This window comes from Microcaecilia unicolor, chromosome 1 (assembly GCF_901765095.1).
Source record: "Microcaecilia unicolor chromosome 1, aMicUni1.1, whole genome shotgun sequence".
Taxonomy (NCBI): Eukaryota; Metazoa; Chordata; class Amphibia; order Gymnophiona; family Siphonopidae; genus Microcaecilia; species Microcaecilia unicolor.
The window spans coordinates 483,015,464-483,039,832 of NC_044031.1; the positions used below are offsets into that span (position 1 = coordinate 483,015,464).

Genomic DNA, 24,369 nt, shown 5'->3' on the forward strand with positions numbered 1-24,369 from the left:
TCAAAAGGAGCTTTCATAAGCTGAGTGAGAATGATGTTGAGGTCCCATGACACATGTGGAGATTTGACAGGGAGTTGTGTCAACAGCAAACCTGTCATGAAGCGAAGAACTAGAAGCTGTCCAGAGATGGACTACCCTCTACACTTCGATAAGCACTAATTGCACTGAGAGAGACTCAGAGAGGTGCAGAAGGTATTGAAGCAGGGTCTGTGAAGGGCAGGAAATAGGATCTAGGGTGTTGCCCTCACACCAGACGGCAAACCTCCTTCATTTGAGAGCAACATCTCTTAATGAAATCTTTTCTGGAAGCCAGCAAGACCCTGGAGACACCCTCAGGAAAATGCAAGAAAGCAAATTCTAAGCTCTCAACATTCAGGCTGTGGGGGTCAGAGACTTCCCTCGACCTGCATCATAAGAGTCAGAAAACACTCCAGTTTCCACGGTTCTTTGGAGGATAACTCCAGAAGAAGAGGAAACCAGATCTGCCAGGGCCATTAGGGAATGGATCAAGATCATGGTCCTGCAGTCTTCCTTGAGTTTCAGCAAAGTCTTCCCCACAAGAGGGATGGGAGGATAGGTATACAGAAGTACTGTTCCCCAATGAAGGAGGAAGGCATCCGATGAGCCTGAAATAGAACTGAGCAACTTTGTGACTGGACTGAGTAGCAAAGAGATCCACCAAGGGGGTGTCCCACATTGGGAAGATCACACAGGCAATGCCCATGCTGAGGGACCACTCATGCAGTTGTATGACTCTGCTCAATCTGTTGGCCAGGCTGTTGAATTTTCCCATCATGTAAGTGGCCTTGAGGAGCATCCCATGCTGATGCACCCAATGCTACATCCGGACAGCCTCCTGACACAGAGAGCATGACCTATGCCCCCTTGCTTGTTCGTGTAGTATATGGCAACCTGATTGTCTGTTTGAATGAGTACAACTTGGTTGTTTAGCTGATCGCTGAAAGCCATTAGAGGATTCCAGATCACCCAGAGCTCTAGAAGCTTGATTTGGAAATCTGTTTCCTAGGCTGACCAAGCAACTTGAGTGTGAAGCCTGTCTAAATGAGCTCCTCACCCTAGGCAGGATGCATCCATCATAAGCACTTTAGTGGGCTGTGGAATTTGGAATGGGAGTCCCGGAGTCAAACTGAATCAAATTGTCCACCGGAGTAGGGACAGAACTAGCTCTAGCAAAACTCGGATAACATCCTCTAGGTTCCCTGCTGCTGACACCACTGGGAAGCTAGGGTCCATTGGGCAGTTCTCATGTGAAGACATGCCATGGGTGTTGTAGGAGTATTTCCCTGTGTGTCTCACCTTGCGGGCCTTGGCCTGTATAATCCTATGACAGCAAAATGGAGGCTGTAAACTCTGACCCACACATCTCTGTGTCAGCAAGAAACAGCTTTGCAGCTTGTGGAAAATTACAGCAGAAGCTCAACACCAATGACATGCTGTGGGCAAAGCAGGCCCCCTTATCTCCCTGAGAGGCTGGCTCCAGCAAGGCGGGTGAGAAACAGAAAATGCATACCAAAATGTAACAACTTGAAGGTCAAGAACAATGGACTGTTCTTGCCACGCAGTGAACCGAGGAAGATCCAGATTGGTTCCTGCAGCCACCGGACCAAGAGGTACTGGGAAGAGCAGGAACAAGAAAAGGTTAGTCGGAAGCCTTGGAAGAAGGTGGAGGTGAAAATAAGACCAGTGAGACCTAATAAGGTCCACCAACTGATGAACTGTGTATCTGGAGGAAAGTATCGTGGTTCAGCTGTATCAGCACAGAGTGACCTGTGCCCTCCTTATCTGCTGCAGAGTTCCCTTCCAGCTGCGACTGAGACTCACTGTGAATCCAGCTTGAGTCTGAGGAGTATCCTGTGCAAATCCCGAGAGACTGCCACGAAGGTCAGCTTGGTGAGAGACATGGAGGCATATTTTCAAAGCACTTTGGGAGGCTAAGTTCCATAGGTTTCTATGGAACTTTGGGAGGCTAAGTGCTTTGAAAATGAGCCTCATGGTGATCTATTCCCTATCAGTCGGGGGCTAGTTAGTGGTATTTACCTGAGCAGAAGGCTGGTGCCGTCATACTTGTGATCAGGGGAAGCTGCTAATAACTGTACTACCTCGTAACATAGTGTGACTGATCAGTGGTGTAATTTTATCTGGTAACCAGTAAGAATTAGTGTTTAGTAGTGTGACGTATGAGTGTAATTTTTATCAGCCAGTAATTTTGTATTCAGCCAAAGCTTTGCAGAGTTCTATTTTGTATACCTTAGCGATATTTTCTTACCTGATACCATAATAAATCTAATATATATATATCAGCCTGCGTTCTCAGCTACAGTTCTTTCTAACGGAAGTATTTGGCTAGGTTCCAAGGTTCCCACCCCTAGACCTAATTCAGGATTATTTGCTTGCAGATAGTTCTGTTTGGGGAACCTGGACACAGGTAATTTCTTATCTGTGATTTATCCTACAGTGTTACATGAACAGTACAGGCCATGTGGCCCAACAACCTCAATATCTGCCAGGCTCTGACCTGTCAAGCTGCTTGGACACGAGTGGCGAGGGTGACAAGAGCATCTGCCCGTGCTACAGGGAGAAAAGCTCAAGCAAGCTGAGTGTCTAGCAGGGCTCCAATGAACTCCAATTGCTGGACAGGGAGCAGATGGGACTTGGGGTAGTTTAATACGAACACTAGTAGCTCTAAAACCCAAATAGTCCTCCGCATAGACTCCTAAGCACTGTCCTACAATCTGTGATAGGGGTACACATGGACTCCCAGTCTGCGTACTGATGCTGCGACTACTGCAAGACAGTTGGTGAAAACTCTGGGAGCTGACGCAAGGCCAAAAGGCCACACACGATACTGGAAGTGACATGTCTCCAGCCAAAACTGAAGATACTTTCTGTGAGCTGGAAGTATCAAGATGTGTGTATAAGCATTCTTTAAGTCCAGAGAGCATAGCCAATCGTTTTCCTGAAGCATGGGAAGAAGAATGCCCAGGGAAACCATCCTGAACTTTTCTTTGACCAGGAATTTGTTCAGGCACCTCAGGTCTAGGATGCGATGCCCCCCCCCCCCCCCATGTTTTCTTTTGCACAAGGAAGTACCTAGAATAGAATCCCTTCTCTTCTTTCCCTAGTGGAATGGGTTCGACCACATGGGCCTTGAGAAAGACGAAGAATTCCTCTGCAAGTACCTGCTTGTTCTGAAAGCTGAATTGATGTGCGCTCGGTGGGCAATCTGGTGGTCTCTGAAGCCAATACAGGGCATATCCAAGATGGACTATTTGAATAACCCACCAGTCGGAGGTTACATGGGGGCCACCTTTATTTGTAAAACTTCAGCCTCCCCATGACCAGCAAGTCATCTGGGAAAGTCACTTTTATAGCAGCTAAGCTGCTGATGAGAACAAGTGCGCTGGAGCTGAGCCTGCTGAGGCTGGCAAAAAGGGGTGTACCTATGCCTCGGTGAATAGTAAGTACTCCTTTTTGACTTGCCAAAAAGAGGAGGTGGGAGGTGCAGAAGGTGCCCGGTGGGACAGAGAATCAATCATATCAGTGTGCTTCTGGATGAGGTCAGTGATCTCCTCCACCGTGTCTCCAAAAAGATTATCCCCCCCGGAAAGTGGTATCCGCAAATCTCTGCTGGACTGCCGGGTCCAAGTCAGAGACATGCAGCCATAAGAGCCTGCGCATTGCTATATTCTGGGCAGAGATCCTAGAGGCCACGTCCAAAACTGTCGTAGACATCCCTGGCCAAGAACTTACGATATGCCTTCTGCTGCTTGACCAGCTGGCGAGCAGATTCAGCCTGCTCCAGTGGGAGAGAGTCTGCTAAATCAGACATACTGCATACCAAGGACTGCAAGTACAGGCTTTTGTACAGCTGGTACAATTGGATATGTAAAATAAGCATGGAGGCCTGATACATCTTCCACCCAAAAGAATCCAGGGTTCTAGATTCTCTGCCAGGGGGCGCCAAAGCATAATCCCTAGAACTCCTGGCTCTTTTGAGCGCAGATTCTATCACTAGGGAATGATGAAGCAACTGGGGCCTATCAATCCCAGGGGAAGACTGAATTCAGTACATGGATTCCAATTTTCTTGGGGAGGAAAAGGACCAACAGAGGGGACTCCCAGTTCTTCATCTGAATGTCCCATAAGATCTTGTGAAGCAGGACCATCACAGCCTCTCTAGAAGGAGAGTTGTAGTCCAGGACCTCAACATCTTAGCCCTAAGCTTGTCCTCTGCTTCAAAAGGAATTGGGATGGCAGGTGCCATCTCCTCTACAAAAGAGGGGAAGGAAAGGTTCTTAGGTGGAGACTTCCTCCTTTCCTTTGGAGGGGATGGATCAGACGGAATGCCATAGGACCTCCTCCATGAAGTACCGTGGATCCTCTTCTGAGTCCCATGAGCACTCCTCATCAGTGTCAGCCAAGATTTCCTCATGGGAGGGCTGAGACCGAGCTCGCCTTGACATAGAGGTACCATGTCCCCGAGAGGGGTGTTGAGGTGTTGGCTACAGCCTTGACTCCGGCGAAGCTTCCTCAACCGTTGAGGGTGTGCCAACATGGGTAGCAGTCGACGCTGAGACGATAAGCGGCATTAGCGTCAGAGACATCACTGCAGGCCGATGGCCATACAGGACTAAAGCAAGAGGCATAGCTGGTGCAAGCACCCCAGAAGCCGATGCACTCTGCAAGAACCCCACCAAAAGCTCAGGGAGCAAGGCCTGGAGGTGCTCATCGAGGGCTGACATTGGAAAAGGCTGGGGTGCTGATACAGAAGCAGGCTGCTGAATCCATGGGGTCAAAGTAGGTGCCTTGTACTGGCTGTGTGGACACCAATGCATCAGCACCTCTGTATGGAGGGGGAGTGTCCTTTCAGTGCCAACGCTTCTCTGGAACCCAGGACCTCCTGGCACCATGCGTCGAGGGGGATCAATGCCGATGCTTCTTTTGATGCCTGGCATAGGTAAGAGATATGATTGTTCACTTATGGCAGAATATCTTTTCAGTTTTTCCTCTTTGACTTCGTGCATTGCACAAAGTTGTTTGACAACAATATTTATACTGTTTATTTATTTTTCAACATTTTATTTTGCAACATTTTAGAACGTTTTACTTTTATTGTTCGGATGTTTTCCATTCCACATTTTCTACATATAGGTTTGAATACCAGAGAACATTTTTATTTGTGACTGGTGAGTGAATATTGTTCTCATATTTTCTCTCCCTCATGTAGGACTTACGACATTATCTTTGTTTTTTGTATTAGAACAAGAAAACAACATTTGCTTTCTCTTTGCATTTGACCTTGGAAACATTATTTCATTACACCATAAGGTTAGTGGTCTAGTGTTTCACTTGTATCTACTTCTCAATGTCTTATAATTAACTTGTCAGTATTATATCATTAGTGTATTTGATTTGAGGAAGTTCATTTTTTATTTTTATTATTTTTATTTATGCAAATCTATACAGTAAATTTAATTTGAGTATTTTCTGCTTACATATGTATATTATTATTACGTCATGTTTTGCATATTTATACTTTTATTGGGTTTTTTTTAGTATTATATGGATACATTAGCTTTTACATGTCTTATAGACACCTGAAGCAGGCGCTTTGATGCTGAAACACAGCAGCTGTGTTGAGTTGTTTGGTGCTTTTCAATAAAGACCTAACATTGTATATACGTCTCCCTCATTGTTTAGAAAGAGCCAGCCTACCTTACTCCTCTTTTGCTTGGCATCGATGCTCCCCAGTGTCATAGAGGACGATGTTGAGTCTTCTCATCGCCTTAATATCTAGGCTAAAAGCCCACCTTTTTGATGCTGCTTTTAACTACTAACCCCTATTCACTTGTACAGTACCCTTGTATGTTTTATTTTTCCACCTTATTAATTCCCTTATCCCTTATTTGTCCTGTTTATCTGTCCTGATTAGATTGTAAGCTCTTTTGCGCAGGAACTGTCTCTTCATGTTCAAGTGTACAGTACTGCATATGTCTAGTAGAGCTATAAAAATGATAAGTAGTAGCAGTAGTGGTAGTAACCTTGGGGTCGGATCCGACGCTGATCGGTCCCGGGGGGCTTGCGTAGTGGCGAGCATTGAGGCAGGTGGAGACCCACTTGATGCTTGGGTCTCTCAGCCATATGGACTAATGCACCCAATGCCTATGTTGATACCGAAGACACTGATGCCGACACCGATGTCAAGGCTCCAGACCTGGCTCCAAAAATCTTTTCTTTCTGAGCCTCTCTGGCCTACTGTGTTCTCTTCTTTATACGAATACAGAGAATACAGTTTGCAGGCGTATGATCAAGCCCCAAACACTGTAGGTACCAAGAATGGGTATCCATGCCAGAGATGGTCCTGTTGCATCAAGTGAAGGGCCTGAAGCCACTGGGAACCTTCAATGACATGGAAGGAAAAACATCAGTGGTCAATTCAAATCACTCAATGGTGCTAAACAAAGGGAAAAGCACCAGAAAAGGGAAAAACCCAACCAGAACTCAGGCCTATATGCAGCCTAGTAAGCACAGTAAAACAAAGAAAACTTAGAAACAAGGCAAAAATAATCTACAATAATATAGAGGGAAGGAATAAAATAAGGTAACCCATTTAAAAAAGAAAAAGGAAGGCACAAACATACCAAAGATGAACCAGCTGTGAGGAGTGGACAACGAACGCATCCTCTCCTCACCACGGAAAAAAGAGAACTGCTGGTTTCGTGCTTTCACAGCCGGCTGGAAGGCACTCTCACATAAGCGGTGGAGTGTGTCTCATGCTCAAAGACCTATTTTTAAGCTTGTTACAAGCTCCAGACCAGCACCGTGGACCCACGTTACCCATCTGTGAGAATTATAGGCCTGCATGTCCTCAGAGAAGACACACCTACCACTACTTGACATAGCTTTAAGAACATCCTATCAGCCCCTCCTGACAATGGTTCAAGAGCTCTCTATCTCCTAACAACCACTCCCCTGGCTCTTACTAGGGATCTCTGGTGTCTAGTAAGGGGCAGGAGCAATTTGCAGATGATCCTACCCCATCGCTGGCCCAGGTTCAAAATGACATCTCTAAACCCTAATGGTAGTCTCATTGTAATACTGATAGGGGACTCTGGGCAAGTCACTTACCCTCCATTGCCCCAGGTAGAAATAAGTACCTGTATACAATATGTACGCCGCATTGAGCCTGCCATGAGTGGGAAAGCGCAGGGTACAAATGTAACAAAACAAAAAAAATAAGGAGAGGGCCATCAGGGAATAGGAAGTTAATGTGCCCTTGTCAGTGGACTGTGGGAAGGGGCTATCAGAGGGCTGGGAGGGTATTGGTTTCTACCTGCTGCCCTTTAATGCATTGCTGATAAGTAGTAGTATAGTATGGTAGCATTCAAGTTAACACTTCTATCAGCAAAGCACCTTTTTTAAAAGAGATCTTTATTAATATTCCAGGCAAAGGTATGAAAACATAAAGCATTATTGCATTTTAAGCAAAATTGCTACATACACCAAATCAATAACCAGATCAAAGTAACACTTAAAACACGGGATACAGCAGAAGCGTAAATATCAGAAAACACAGTCGCTAGTCATTTAAACATTGTTTCTTCTCCCCTCCCCCAATAACCAGTAAAATCCCCCTCCCATCCTCCCCCCAAAAAAACCATAACAGCAGACTGATATAATTCCTACTTTACTCCCATCCCCATCTCAGATAGTAAACAGGAGTGGCGTATCTCAAGATATGTGAAAAACCAGTTATCGCCATTTCAAGAGCAATAGCATAGCACTGTGAACAGTGGGACAAAAAGGGACCCCAAATCCATTCTCACTTATACATCACCCTAATTCTATATATGGTGCTCAAAATTATGTGCAGAAATTTGGTTGTGCACCCAATTTGCACATGCAATTTAATTGACAAGCCAATTAGCGTCAATAATTGGGCACTAATAATCAATTATCAGCACTAATTGGCATTAATTTTAATTTTTGCACACACCTTTAGGTGCTGGGATCAAAAAATGGGGCATGGCCATGGGAAGAGCATGGGCAGATCAGGAGCACTACTGGAATTTGCACACAGTTACAGAATAAGGGAGATCCGTGCCTAATTTAACCACGAGAATTTACACCAGGTTGCAGTTGGTGTGAATCCTTGTGCCCAAAGTTCAGCACAGATCCCGGCTCCAAACACTAATCTATAAACAGCACCCAACTCTGAGCACCATTTATAGTACTTAGTGCTAATTTTTATCGGCGCTGATTTTTTGGCACCATATACAGAATTTAGTCATGTATGTCTGAGCAGTACAATTAACTGTTTTATATTGCAGATATACAAAAGTTTATTCAGCCACTTTACTAAAAATGGAGTTGATTCCATCTTCCAGCATACTGCCACTGTTAATCTGACATCTCTATAACTCCAAAGATCCTGAAAAGAGAAATAATATGATATAAAAACAAAATGTTCCTCCTTAAAAAAGGAATCAAAAACTGTTGAGCAAAACTAAATATATTAGAGACCTCAGTAATATTTTGAGCAATACAATGTAAATGCCATTCCTCAAGCGTCAATAAAGGCAAAGGTCTGAACGTGGCCACACCTTAAACAAACAACATTAAATGTAGCGGTTGTAACTTCAAGCCATTAAGCATCACAGGTCTCCTAAGTGTGTTCACTGAATGTGTATGTGCTTGAACTAAAACTATTAATCTGGCAGCATTTAAAGCAAGTTTCACCAAAAGCACTCGATATTTGGATAAACATGGCACATGTTTATTAAAGAGAAAAACACCCAGATCCCACTGGATCGGCAGACCCAACCAATGCTGCAATTTATGAGACAGTCGTTCCGGAGGCGGACCCCGATCCGGAGTATGAAGTTGAGGACATTCTGGACTCCAAGAGGCGGCGGGGCAAGCTGTACTACCTGCTATCTTGGAAGCATTTCGGTTCCGAAGACAACTCCTGGGAACTAGCTACCAACGTTCATGCCCCGGACTTGGTAAGAACCTTCCATGCACGTTTTCCTCTCAAACCGGGTCCCAGGAGAAAGGGATCATCCGGGGGGGATACTGTCGCGTCCCGCCGCGCTCCTACCTGCTCTCCCGTCGTGAGGGGCGGGAGTCAACGGCCTCCGCGGGGCGGAGTGGCGTTCCGGGGGCTCCGGGGTGGAGGTGGGCGTTGTGGCGGGTCGGCCCGAGACCGGCGGTCGGCGACCAGCGGCCCCGCTATCGCCAGGTGTGGAGGCAAGCTTCGCGCCGCTCAAGATGGCGGCGCTGGTCTGCGGGCACCAGGGTCTTCCGCGCTCCCGAGCCGGAGCTCCGCCCACCAGGCACCGGATTGGAGGGCCGAGGCAGTGGCTCCACCTGGGAGGTTGGGCAGCACCAATCCAGGGGGCTCTGCCGACTCCCGGGGCCGGATTGGTGGTCTGCTTCCACGAAGGCGGGGTGGCTATTAAGGCTCAATATTTAAAGGAGGAAGCTAAGCTGACACTTCGCTTCCAGTTCTGTTTCCGTAGCCGCTATCCAAAGACTGTGCTGAGAATCTCCAGGATTGCTAGCCGCCTTGCTAGCCGCTATCCAAAGACTGTGCTGAGAATCTCCAGGATTGCTAGCCAGATTCTCCAGGATTGCTAGCCGCCTTGCTAGCCGCTATCCAAAGACTGTGCTGAGATTCTCCAGGATTGCTAGCCGCCTTGCTAGCCGCTATCCAAAGACTGTGCTGAGAATCTCCAGGATTGCTAGCCGCCTTGCTAGCCGCTATCCAAAGACTGTGCTGAGAATCTCCAGGATTGCTAGCCAGATTCTCCAGGATTGCTAGCCGCCTTGCTAGCCGCTATCCAAAGACTGTGCTGAGATTCTCCAGGATTGCTAGCCGCCTTGCTAGCCGCTATCCAAAGACTGTGCTGAGAATCTCCAGGATTGCTAGCCGCCTTGCTAGCCGCTATCCGAGACTGTGCTGATATTATCTACAGGATTGCTAGCCGCCCTTGCTAGCCGCTATCCTAAGACTGAGCTTGTTAATTGCTAGCCAGGTCAGTCCGACAACCCCGTGGTTCCAGCAGTCCTGCTGGCCGCCTGCAGCTGGGGGCTCAACCCTTGGTGAACAGCGGCCGCCTCGGGTGAAGAGTCAGGGTTGCACGGCTGTCCTCTGAGGTCCGTCGGGCCTTGCGGGGCCTAAGGGCTCACCAACAAAAGACAAGACAGTTGCCTCACCGAGTTCCACAAGTGGATGCTCGTGTAGAGCTGGTATGTCTGAATCTTGGCTGCGAGCATAGTGGCCTGATATGTCTTCCTCCCAAAAGAATCCAAGGTCGGGCTCTCTCCTTGGAAGTGCCGAGGCATAGTCCCTAGTACTCTTGGCTCTCTTGAGAGCAGAATCCACCACCATGGAATCGTGAGGTAACTGAGACTTCACCATTACCGGCTCTCCATGGACTCTGTACTGGGACTCAGCTTTTTTGGGGACCACTGGATTAGAGAGAGGGAACGACCAGTTTCGCAAAAGAAATTCCTGGAGTGTGTTATGCAAAGGAGCCGTTGCAACCTCTGTAGGTGGAGAAGGATAATCCAAAACCTCGAGCATCTCGGCCCTGGGCTCATCCACAACCTCCATAGGGAAGGGAATATCCTTAGACATTTTCCGGACAAAGGAGGAAAAAGAAAGACTCTCAGGCGGAGACAATCTTCTCTCAATGGGCAGAGTAGGATCAGAGGGGACCCCATTGGACTCTTCTTCAGAAAAGTATCTGGGATCTTCCTCTTCCTCCCACGAACGCTCATCCTCGGTATCGGACAAAAGCTCTCTAAGAGCAGCCCAAACCCGAGCCTGTCTCGATATCGAGGAACGACGACCTCGAGTGAGATGTCAAGAAGTCGACCCCTGCCTGGACTGCGACAAAGCTTCCTCCGCTGACGTCAAAGGACAGTCGACCCGGGTGGCAGCCGACGCCGATGCCGCAAATGGCACCGAGGTCGGGGACCTCACCACAGGCGAAGGACCAGATGCCGCTTCAACAGAGGCGCAAGCATCCCTGGCACCAAAGTATACTGGAGCAGCAATCCCTCCAGAAGCTCTGGAAGAAGGTTCCTGATGCGCTCGTCGAGAGCCGCCATCAGAAAAGGCTACGGGGCCGGTGGTAGAATCTGTGGGGGCTCAATAGCCGGTACCAGGCTGCCAGAAGACCGACGCATCGGCACCTCCTGTATAGAGGGTGAGCAATCCTCTCGGCGATGACGCTTCTCAGGTGCCGAAGCCCTCGGCTCCCCGGAGCTACCAGTACCGCGCATGGAAGGAGATCGATGACAGTGCTTCTTAGCCTTCGCTCGATGCCCGCCATCGAGACGCCTCGGTACCGAAGAGGAGGACATGGAATCCTCACGCCTCCTCGGGGCCGGATCCAACAAAGGGCGGTCCCCGGGGGCCTACATAGCAGTAGGCCTCGAGACAGGTAGAGACCCACTTGACGCCTCGCTGCTCCCAGCACGATGTGGTCGTTCGGCAGCCATTACCTGTGCTCTCGAAGTCGATGCTTCCCTCTACGTCAATGCCGCTGACCTCAGTACCGATGCCAATGCCGCCTTCGAAGGACCAGACCGATCCACAAAAAGCTTTTCTCGTTCAGCCTCCCGAGACACTTGGGTCCGTTTTTTCATCAAAGGACACAGCTTTCAAGCAGCTGATAGATGATCGGGCCCAAGGCACTGGAGACTCCACGCTTGGGGGTCGGTACCCGAGATGGTCCGGCTGCACCAAGTATAACGCTTAAAGCCGCTGGGTGTCCTCGATAACATGGACGGAAAAACGGTGTCTGCAAAATCAAAGGACGCGATTGTGCCAATTAAAAAGGCACAAAAAGGGGAAACAAAAGACGGCCGCGACGAAAAGAAAAGAAACTTAAACCTAGTGACTAAAACTAAGAAAATAAAGGGAACTACTCTACTTTTTTGGGGGGGGAGGGGAGGTTGTTTTTAGAATTTTGTATAAGCGGACCAAAAAAAGAAGAAAAAAGAAGCAATCGAGCTCAGACTCTTTCCTGGGCCGAGAGGAATACAGCAGAAAAAAACCAACATGTCACCTCAGACGCGGAGAAAAAAATACACTGAGGTTATTTCTCGTGCTACGGGCGGGAAACCGGTCCGCGCATGTGCACTGCGCGCCAGAAGACTCTGGAAGATTTTTGAGATTTTGGCTAGCAAAACTTCCGATCCTGGGCCGACGTGGACGTCGACCCAAGTGTCAGAACAAGCAGCCTGCTTGTCCTCGGAGAAAACATTTTACTCTCTCAATATGAGAACACTGTTGTGCCCTCCCAGCATGGCACAACAGACTGCACGTTCTAGCCCTATTGATCAGAGTATGGACAGTTTAGCCCCTCTGTGGCTTTCAGAGACTCACTGTGGCCTTTGATACTGCTCTTACAGCATCCACACCTCTGTAACTAGGTGCAGGAATGCCCACTCTATTCTGGGGAGCCCCTGCTACGTGTAACAGTGAATTTCCATGACATGCTTCAGGACCTCAGCCAGAGTGGCTGCCATGGGTGCCTCCAAAGCTGTAACTTCCCCTGGAGATGTTTTGCTGCTGTGCCCTCTGGCGATGGAGCCTGTGGGGGCTCAGTTGTGACATTGGTGGCTCCTGGTGGGATACCTGGGTGCCTTGCTCCTCCTTGCCCAGGTCCTCCAGGGAAGGCATGTCCGTGTATAAATCAATTTCCTCCTGTGGCTGAGGGTGTATTGGTTCCATATATTGCATGGGCTCCAGGGTAAGTGACTCTGGAACCTCCCAGAGCACCAGCTCTTCCACCACAGGTGGCTCCACAGGCTCTTCTCCCTCCTGCTCCTGAGGTTGAGGCACCTCATTCAGTGCCTGTATAACCTGTCCATCTTCTACCTCACCTGTCCCCCCCCCCCCCCCCCATGGCTTTCCAGCTCTGTGTCCTCCTTCTCCTCCCCCCCCCCCCCCCCTTCAGAGCTTTCCAGTTCCATGTCCTCCTCCTCCTCAGTAGATCCTTCTCCCTCCTGCCTGCCTCCATTACATGCCGAATGGATAATTGTGTGTGAACAAGAAGCACATTTCAGTTGCACACATTATACATAGACATTAGGCCACAATTTCCTAGGAGGAACGTGCCATGTGTGTCATGAATCGATGCATGAGAGTGCATTGAGGGAGATGATTTCTCTGCACATACGTTACTTAGACCAGGTGCCTCAGTATAAACATTTACAGCCAGGGCTGCAAGGAGCAACTTGGCCAGCATGCCAGTGCCGCCAGCTAGCACTATGCAGGTGCCTCAACAGTTAGGGGCTGTGTGGTGGGAGCTGGGAGACATCAATGATGTTTATGACTAAAGATATGCCATGAAAAGGGACAGTGGAGACATAGTATTGTGAATGTTTCTCCCATGTGAGGTTAACCAACATACAGGTATAGGGGTGCTGGAGTGGGCAGCCACTGGCCTGGATGTGAAGTGCACATATTCTGTACTAGTGATGGTGATATGGTAACAGGTACTGCCTAGGATCCTGATGTGCTGGGTAATCAGATATGGGGCCTACAGATCACTGGGAGGGGTCACCAGAAGTTATTTGCTCTTCCATGCCTCCTTGATTCAGTCACAATATTAGACTGGAGGTGAGATACCTATGTTTGGGAGGATACTGAAGTGGAATCACCATAGTTAGTCGTTCAGGTAGCTTAGGGATGCCAGTGCATGGAAACAACCCCATGAATCATGTACCTAATGTTTTGTCTAGCAAAGGGACATGCTCTTGGGGGAGGGGCAGTATTCCTCCAAACCTGTTCTTTGGTTATAGTGGGGGTAAACCTATCTATTTGGAAGTTTAATGGCTCATACTGACAACAGTGCAAGGTGTAATGGCTAGATATTTTACAGGGTGACTAACAGACTTCTGCCTGCAATGTGATGGCCTTCTGTGGACCCTTTTCTGTCCTCCATGAACGCTACATTGTAAGGTATGAGTGAGGTGTGGCCTAGGGGTTAGGGCTGTGGGCTCAGAGGGGAACCGGATTCAATTTCCACTGCAGCTTCTTATGATTCCTTTCCCTGCAATAGCTTCTGCCATGTGATATGTATCTATATTGTTCATCCATATATGTTCAGTGCTTTGATTTTGAGCACTGAAGGGTGCTGGGCCACATCCCATCCCTCTGCCCATTATATGTCTTAACAATGTGTGTATGTGGGGATTACGGTCACACTGTGTTGAGGGTTACTGCACACACATTCATAACTCCAGGAGATGGCTATTATTGTGATTCAAGGTAGTTTTTACTCACCTTCCACTGCCAAGCACTGCCTGATGCACTAGATGAGAAGCCACTGTTCTCGGCATATGTGCCTGAAAGCACCGCCTTAGCACCTCCAGGTCTCGGCACATCTGGTCTGGAAAACACAAGTTTTGAGAGGACAGGGTTCATGTAGTGTCCCTTCTTTGCTTTATAGACTAGGTTCCTGTATGACATGTTTTGCTATGCTCCTCAGACAGGCTGTGACAGCACAGGTCAGCCATTTTGGGAGGTTGCTGGAGAGTATGCAGTCACTGCAAATCCACAGGTCTTGGCTGGCCTTAGTTGAGCAGTCTGCACATGATGATTGTGGATGGATTGGAGCATTCATACCAGTAACTGAGAAGTGAAGCCAGTATTGGGCAGACGTCTACGGTTTGTGCCTGATCATGGCTGGACAGATTTGGCTCCCGTAACTGAAGAACAAGGCCAGTGCTGGGCAGACTTCTGCGGCCTGTGCCCTGAAAATGGCAAGGACAAATCAGGATAAAATATATATATCATACCTTATACTATGAGTTTATCATGTTGAGCAGACTGAATGGACCATACAGGTCTTTATCTGCCGTCATCTACTATGTTACTATATCCATGAGGGCCTTGCTTCTTTATTGTTGTCATATGCACTGTGGCAAGGAGGTGGTGCTGCACAGTCGGTCATGACATGTGGGCTTATAGTAACAGTCTCTGCATTTGTGACCTGCTGCTAACATGCATATGTATATGTAGGTGTGGATCAGCAGGACTGAGTTTGGGGATGGGGGGGGGGGGGGGCTCTCATATGTGCAGGCCATCATTTCAGCTTTCCATACTGGGGATACCATATGGGGTTGGAGGACATATTCTGGACTGTCCTGCACATGGAAGCCATGGTGACAGGGGAAGAGCCTCACAGCAATCCCACCAACTCTGAATATGAAGGTGACCCCGGGAAAGTATACTAATTGCCTGTCACTGATGCTGGGTGCATGGCTGCACTGCATTTCAGATACCTTACAAGGGTCTGCCTGATGTGCCTCCATACCTGCATGGTTGATTCATGTGGGAGCAGTCTTCGATGGTGCCTGAAGAGCTGCCTCCTGTGAATCATGCACAGGACTGCAAGGAGGTTGCTCTCCTCAGAGCTAAAATTGGGCTCCCTCCTGGTGGGCATTTTATTCTTTGTATGGACTGTAGAGGATGCTGTTCTACGTGCACAACACACTGGATGTCCCAGCGCATCACAGCCTTCGCAGCGCTTCCGGCAGATGTCCGCTTTTGCATTTGGTCATCCTTATTATGTATGGCTACGGATGATTTATTTTACAATGTATGGACAACTATCTTCAGACAACTATGTCTGTGTTGGGAATGTCCAAATTATGGATGTTTCTGTGACGATTTTGGAACGCCTTGGGATGTTTATTGCTCTGTTTCTGTTATCGGGTGATTTCTTGGGATGCCAATAGTTGGACATGCATTTTCTGACTTGGACGTCCTTTGAAAATGCCCCTCCACATGAATGCTGTAGTCCTTAATGAAGAAAATGTAAGGGAGCTACCCACTCCAGAAATGGTATTTAATGGTGACGATTCAGAGGAACTGAAACAAAATCTCTATAAACTTGGAAGATGTGATAGGGAAACTGAAAGAATAGGAAATCACCTAGACTGGATAGTATACACCTCAAAGCACTGACAGCCGGATGCTCAGAAGTAAACACGGGCGCTAGAGGCCATTAGCGTTGGACTAGCGCCTGTGTTTACCAGCACAGTATACTGAAAGACCCCTACTGCTGCAAATAACAAGCGCAGCTGCAATCTGCGCAAGTAGCACGCAAATGCATGCAAACAGGGGACATTACCTATTTGCACCAATGCTCATACAGCCGCCGACTCCACAAGTGAGCCTGTACTGCTGCAAATCCAACGCCAGATTTGAGCTGCTGTACAGAAAGGACAGTGTCAGATCTTGTGCTGCAGTTAAATCCAGTCCTTTGGTGCCTACGAGGACAATGCAGAATCCTCTTCAGTCCTTGCTATCAGGTCCAATAATGCTCAGCCTGAATAAGCACTACCAGTGACCGACACTGAGACAGGGGGAGGCCTCCTCGATGTTTGGTCCAGTGCAGCTCCTGAAACCACGGGGAATGATGCTTTCAAAGCCGATGTTGATAGACTGGACTTCTGCATTCCAAAGAGTCTTTCATACAGGCCTCATGACTTTTCTGTGTTCTCTTCTGCATTTAAGTACAAAGAGAACAATGAAAGGACTTAAGGTCAGGGCCCAGACAGATTAAGCATCTGTCATGTGGGACAGTCATAGACATGGACTTAGAACAGTCTGTGCACCATTTGAACCCACTGGAAGGTTTCTGGGACATCGCAAGGAAGATATCCACAGCTAAATCAAATAGCTCAATTGTTAAAATAATGTTTGGGTTTTTTTTAATGAAGACCCGGCTGGGAGTTCAGGCCTAAGGGGGCCGTGAGCCATGGGAAAATTAAGAAAACTTAGAAGGGCCAACAAAAGTAAGAAAACAAAGGGAAAAATACTAAAAGAAATAAAATGGGTCCTGTACTACTCACAATAAAAATAAAGAGCAAGGTAGGGAAAAAATTCTGAAGAGAAAAACTGCGCTACAGCTAATGAAGAGAATGTTCACTGCTCCCAGAAAAGATGAAACTGTGGGTCCTACACAAGTTGGGCAGGCAAGAAGGCACTCGTGTGGTGGGGGTTTGATAAAGGCTTCTAGCAGTAATAGAACACTAGGCAGCATCCGCACAAGAACTCCTTGGATGATGTAACCCACATGTGAGAAGGTAATGTCCTACTTGTCCTCTGAGAAACACATGTATTTTGATAACTTCTGCATGTTCTTGGCGCCTATATGTTGGTGCCTTCTTCATAAAATTACTGCCTTAGAAGCTTCTTCTAGGTTCTCAGGTTCAAGTGTCACATACTTTAGGACTGCTACATGTAGTTTTGAATCTATACTCTAAATCACAGACTTAACTTGTCCACATCTTCATTGACATAGATAGTTTCCAGAGATGGTAGAACATGATTCCTAGCTGTGTCATTATGAAATATTTGGTAATTTATAAAATATACAGGCTGCTTCCCCAAGTAATCATCCAAACCGGTATATATAAAAACAATCAAGTAAAACAATACAAATTGCACTCTCCTTGAGAAAGAAACAAGGAACACATTGCATAGAAACATTGAACAATGATGGCAGATAAAGACCACTTCTGTACATTACTCCTGATTCTACTCTTTCACCTTCATCCCAGGGGCGTAGCCACCGGTGGGCCTGGATGGGCCTAGGCCCACCCAGTTTGGGTTCAGGCCCACCCAGCAGCGGAGTGGAGGGAGCAGGCAGCGCTGATCCTGCATCTGCCTCCTTCTCTCTGACGGCAGCGCTTCCCAGACGCTGCCTACCGCCGCCACGATCGCACGATCTACCTCCTCCCTCTGTCTCACTCTCAACAGCAGCGGTAGCGTCACGATTCAAACACGCTGCCTCCTGCTTCTTACCCGGAAGCGTCTCCTCTGCAGAGGAGACGCTTCCGGGTTAGAAGCAGGAGGTAGCGTGTTTGAATCGCTACCACTGCTGTTGAGAGGGAGGAGGGAGGAGGTAGATCGTGCGATCGTGGCGGCGGTAGGCAGTGTCTGGGAAGCGCTGCCGTCAGAGAGAGGGCGGGCAGGTGGAATGGAATAGAAGGGAAGGATGCATGGGGGTGAAGGAGAATCGCTGGACATGGGTGGGAGCGGGAGCGGAGGGGAGAGAGGAGAGTCACTGGGGATGGATGGATGGATGGAGGTGGGGGTCAGGGGAGAGAGGAGAATTGCTGGGGATGGATGGATGGAGGTGGGGGGCAGGGGAGAGAGGAGAATTTCTGGGGATGGATGGATGGATGGATGGATGGAGGTGGGGGGGCAGGGGAGAGAGGAGAATTGCTGGGGATGATGGATGGATGGATGGAGGTGGGGGGCAGGGGAGAGAGGAGAATTGCTGGGAATGGATGGATGGAGGGGACAGGGGCAAGAACAGAATTGCTGGGGATGGATGGACAGGGGCAGGGGAGAGAAGAGAATTGTTGGGTATGGATGGATGGAGGGGAGAGGAGAGGAGAGTTGCTGGACATGGGTGGATGGAGGGGAGGGAAGAGGAGAGAGGAAGGTTGCTGGACATGGGTGGATGGAGGGGAGGGCAGAGGAGGGTTGCTGGACATGGATGGATGGAGGGAAGGGCAGGAGAGAGGAGGCTGCTGGATATGGATGGAGGAGAGGGAAGGGAGAGAGAAGAAATGCTGGACATGGATGGAGGGGAGGGAAGAGTGAGGAAGGAGATGAGATGAGGGAAAAGGAAGAGAGGAGAAAATTGCACATGGATGAAGAAAATAGGCAGAAGCTGGATCCACTGGACAGTCAAGTCTGTGGAGGACCCAGAGCAAGAAATGAAGAAGAAAGACGGAAAGTAAAGAAATAAGGAAGCCCTGGAAACGGAGTAAAGAGGACAGATAGCAGCAGAATCAGATATTGGGCCAGTATGATCAGAAAAACAAAGTCACCAGACAGCAAAGGTAGAAAAAAATCATTTTATTTTCATTATAATGATTGGAACATGTCCACTTTGAGAATCAGGTGCTCAACATTAAAAGTTTATATTTATTTACTTATTTATGGCATTTTATCCCACATTAAACATGAATTAGATTGGAACCTGGGATCATTTAATGTTTTTTTTTTTCCTGGAGAGAGTAATGCATTGCCTCCCCCACCCCCCCAGGCTCTCTCCCCGGCTATAGCCAGCTCTGCAATTTTGAGGGGAGGTGCAAAGGTGGACGGGGGGGGGGGGGGGGCCGCAGAGGTGGACCGCGGAGAGAGCCTGTTGTTAAACATTTACCAGCACACCACTATCTAGTGCCCACCCATCCAACCTGTTGGCCCACCCAAAAATTGACTTCTGGCTACGCCACTGCTTCATCCTTTGACTTCTTATTCCAGAGATTCTTTTCAATTGTAAGAGGTCAATCTCCTGTGTAATATATTGGAAGTATTTAAATGTCTCTATCATATCTCCTCTATCCTACCTTTCTTCCAAAGTGTACATACTTAAACATTTAAGTCTGTCCTAATATGCTTAATGATATATACTAAAGAGCATTTTAGCAGCTGTCCTCTGAACTGATTCCATCCAGTTTATATTCTTTTGAAGGTACAATCTCCAGAATTACACAAGACATTAATACCTCCTTTTTCCTTCTGACCATTTCTCTCCCTATAAACTCAAGTGTCCTTCTGGCTTTTGATATCATATCAACACCTGAAGATTATCAGACATGATCATCCTCAGAGCCTACTTTTCTTTTGTGACAGAATTTCACATCCTATACTGTACCGCTTCATTGGATTTTTGCAGCCAAAATAAATTATTGTACATTTTTAGCATTAAATCCTAGCTGTCATGGTCTAGACCATGGGTTCTCAACCCAGTCCTCAGGACACATCTAGACTGTCAGGTTTTCAGGATATATACAGTGAATATGCATGAAATAAATGTGTGCACTACCTCCATTCTATGCAAATCTATTTGATGCATATGCATTGCAACGACCCTGAAAACCTGACTGGCTAAGTGTGTCTCAAGAACTAGTTCAGAACCAGACAGAAAAAGGCCTCCTCCCCACCCACGTAGGCCATCCCTGGTGGAATAGGGGATCCTACAGACAGGAGTGATTTCTATGAGCAGAAGTGATGCCTACGAGCAGGAGGGCGAGAGCAAGTGGGCATTGCTCCTGCCCACAGGACCCCCTAGACCACTAGGGATGTCCAAGATAGGCCCAGCGGGTGCCAAAGGGTGGGGAGGAGCTTCATCAGGGGCTTCCTGTCTTCAGAGGTGGGGGGAGGGGGAATCCAGATAATAGGGGAGTGAAGAGGGGACTCAGAGGTGGTGAGAGCACCTGCTTCTCCTTATGTGGATTCTGGTCAATGTTCTGCCGAGGCCCACATATGTATCTTATGCTGGTTCTAGCTAAATAATGGTTAGGACCTGCATAAGACCCAGTGGCCAGCACACACTAGTATAGCCCCATATATACAACTTCGGTGTCCAGATATAGCCCAGCACTGAATACCGGGGCCTAATTCTGCCACCAGCTAACTATTGACCTGATTGACTTTTTTTGTAAATGCCACCAACAGTGCATCTAATCACAGAAGCTTGAACAGTTAATCCAGCTGCTCATTGGGCAATGAATATAGCTTGCCCATGACCTTAGTCCCCTTAAGCATGATCTCCAGGTAGTCCTACTTGTCTAGGACCATCCTCTGCAAGACTATATGTAGGAGGAAAGACCTTGCCTGTCTCCATATGCCCTCCAAAATTTCATCTTAATATGGGTCTCATTCAGAGGTGCCTCCATATTCTAAAGGCCAACACCACCTGGGAGATGAGGGATGACAGTTCCTCCACCTGAAAAGATGTACTACCAGGGATTTATCCACCTGCAAGGATGGAAGCTCTCCCTCCTTTGGCAGAATACCCACTTCTGAGAAACCTATGGGCTGCTTGTCCTTGGAGAAAGACTATGTACATTCACTGTCCTTAGCCAACCAGTCCTCCTCCTGCCTGGAGTCAAGGCCTGGGTTCCAACTCTTCAACTCCTCCCTAGGCCTCTTCTACCCTCTGGGTTCCAAACATGGCCCTCTGCTTGCCCCTCCCCAGGCACTAAGATGCCAGCACAGAGGCTAGGGCTCGCTGTAAACAACTGAAGATCTCCCGCCATATACGCTGGCTCAGAACTGGGAAAGTCATGGAGCTCTCACTGGACACCTCTTCTTGTACTGAAAGCAAATGCCCCGGGGTCCCAGTGAGCACTACCATCCTAAAGACCACCGACCCCACCCTACCGGGTCCCACCACATGGAAGACATATGGTCCTTCAAGGTCACAGCCTGACTGACCTCCATGACTGACTGACTGATCCTGGGGAACTGGGTTCGATTCCCACTGCAGCTCCTTGTGACTGTGAGCAAGTCACTTAACCCTCCATTGCCCCAGGTACAAAAATAAGTACCTGTATATATGTAAACCGCTTTGAATGTAGTTGCAAAATACCACAGAAAGGCTGTATATCAATGACTACCTTGCCGTTTCACCATCACAGATAGGGCAAAAAATGCCAGAGACGTAACTCGCTTTCCTCTTGTCTCAGGTGCTGAAGTGGCAGCAACCTCTCTGTGCACATGTATACAGTCCCTTACCACCATGTGTGTTGTTGTGAACCATCTCTCTGGCCCTCACACACACTGCCTCAAAGCTCATGCCAGCAGTCCTTCTGTGCAGGTACCTCTGTTTGGAGGCTCTTTTATGTTTACTCTTGTTTTTTTCTGAGGAACCAGCATACATGAAGGAGGGATGCAACACAAGCACAAGGAGGTAGAACTGTGGAGCCCCTGCACAAGTATCCTTACTTACCACACCCCACCATTTCTGGACCCTGTGTTTACCGCACTGGCTAAGACAATGCCCACCAGGGAGAGCCTTAGTCCACACCTGACTCTGAGAATCACCAGCCCAGCACTCAATTAAGGAAATGTCTATGGACCTTTTCTGAGAGCCTATTCCAAGCTAAAGGCCTGTCCAGGCACCTGGATCATGATCCAAGGCTTAGTCCCGCTGCTTACCCAAGCTGCTGCACCAATTCAGACTACATCCATTTGCTGGAGGTAGAAAATACTGGAGTGTTTCAGGAGTGCACCAATCCTTATAATGGTGATGATATCACTAAAACTTAGTGTCTTCTGCCTCCATTTGCTAGTTGGGAGGCAGATGATAGATGATGAGGATTACACATTTTATAAATAAATAAAAATAACCCACTAGTGTGGACTGGTCTAGCAGGATAAGGAAATTTAAAGAGGTAATTTGCACAGCAGATGGACAGCAGAACACATAAATGTGCAGTAAGATATTAAAATCAAACTCAAATTATATACAGATTTTTTTATGGTGAGTTTAATTGAATTTTCTTATATATATTTTTTTATTATATATATATACATATACATATATACATACTGCTGTGTCACAAAGAAGGGGGAATAGGGAAGCGGGGAGGAGGTTAGGGGAAAGAGTGGGTGAGGGCTTAGTAATGTGATTGTTGTATTGGCAGGAAAAGAATGGGAGGGAAGGGTGGTTGAGAGGGGAAGAGGAAGGGAGAGGATGGGGTTTGGGAGGCAGGTGGGGATGGAAAAGAAAATAAGAAAACTTGCAAGTGACTGTAACTATTGCAAAATATACTGTAGGAGTTTGGTTGCAAACCTGTAACTAACAAAGGAGTTACTGCTAATAAAAATGATTTAAAAAAAAAAATATATATATATATATATACACACACACACATACAAACACACATTTTTTTAAATACTTACAGCTTTGTAAGTTCTTTTTTGTCCAGCATGTTTTCTGATTTGTTCTCCATTAGGTCCAGTTTCAACGTGCATGGAATAGATAATGTCAAAGAAATCTTCCACTACAGCCACCCTCCTTAAAGACAGTTTCTCATCTACACCTACTACTCCATCCTGCAAAAAAAAAAAAAAAAAGATAACATGGAACAGAGGACGAACACAAATTATAATCATCATCTAAAACATCCCCCTTTGGTGAAATCTGATAAGATAAAGTTCCTTCTTCTAGTAGGAAGTGAAATTGATCAACCCAGAAAGAGTACATGACAAGTTAATGAACAAATTACAAAAACTTTCCCAGGATCACTTTAGAATGGTTCTGTATAACTGGGCAAATGTGAAGGCTGCTGTTTGTTCTGAAAAATAGGGTCGCTGACCTGATGTACAAACCAGGAAAAAAGTATTCAGTTGTTATCCCATTCTCATCATATTTTCAGCAACATTTCCATATAAAAGTACATAGCTGTGATTTTAAATATTGTATTCTCAAGTGTGAGTTTGCTGAGCAGAACCAAAAACCAACATGTAACTGTGAAATCACTGTGACAATCCCAATGGTGAATGTGAGAACTACTGCAGGGCTTTCTAAACATGCATGAGATAGATCTGCACACACTGGAGAGCAGGTACAGTATATGCAAATTTACCTAATGCATATTAACTATGGATATCCCAAGAACACAATTAGCCTCTGGGTCAATGTGACAGGTCTTGGAAAGCTCTGTATTACTAGTAGCATGAAGACTAACTAGGACAGGGCTGTTGAACTCTAGTCCTCAAGCCAGATTTGGATTTTAGGATTTCCACAATGAATATTCACAAGATGTATTAGCATATTCTACCCAAAAGTAGCTTAGAAAAATCGTGGAAGATCATGGAAGTTTGTTTGCTGAAGCAGCACCACTGACTTCCTTTAACACGAGGAGCCAAAGTGCTTGAAGATGTGCTAATGTTGTGTGAGTGGTCAAGGATTGAAGGACAATAAAAGTGAGATGGGGGACACTATGTTCTTGTGAAGTAAACACCTATAAACTGGCTCTGTTCAAACAGGATATGGGTCATCTGAACTGATTCAATCTATGCGGAATAGATTTTCATTATAGCTCAGTTACTTTTATACTAAGCTGTTCATTTGGAGCATTCTTAGATACTTCCCTAGTATCTGCTAAACTCTTTCTTCTCTCTTCCTCTTTTCTTCTTACTATTCTTTTAGTTCAAATTCTTTTAATTAATATATGTTCAGAAATCAAGGCTGAATTAGCCAGTTTCAAATTATGATAAATAATGCTGTCTTTAGGGGTTCAGACCATCTCACTGTCAAGGGGGTTTTCAACAATTTTTGTATTTGCTACCATGTGTCCAATCTTGAATGTGTACATTTCTGTGTAATTCATGCAAGTATACTACTTAGGATTCATTATCACAGCAAAATAGGCAGTATAGAGATCCACCTCAGTATTAGTACTGCTGGATTTCTCAGCAGCTTATGACACTGTGAACCACAATATCATGATGGCAGAAATAGGTTATCAATGGTACAGAACTTGCTTGGTTTATAGGCAACATACTGT

At 46.9% G+C, this 24,369-nt stretch overlaps 1 protein-coding gene across 2 annotated transcripts in view; it reads right to left on the bottom strand.

Annotated features, from left to right (window-relative positions):
* The window catches only part of NOL4 (nucleolar protein 4), a 382,191-nt gene extending 359,288 nt beyond the window's left edge, over positions 1 to 22,903 (bottom strand). The window contains exon 1 of one of the 2 annotated variants that reach the window (XM_030213991.1): positions 22,760 to 22,903. In XM_030213991.1, coding sequence (XP_030069851.1) covers positions 22,760 to 22,831 — 72 coding nt within the window. In that variant the 5' untranslated portion in view covers positions 22,832 to 22,903. The remainder of the gene's footprint in view (positions 1 to 22,759) is intronic. The other variant, XM_030213980.1, reaches the window with a different exon arrangement.
* Positions 22,904 to 24,369: the final 1,466 nt, after the last annotated feature.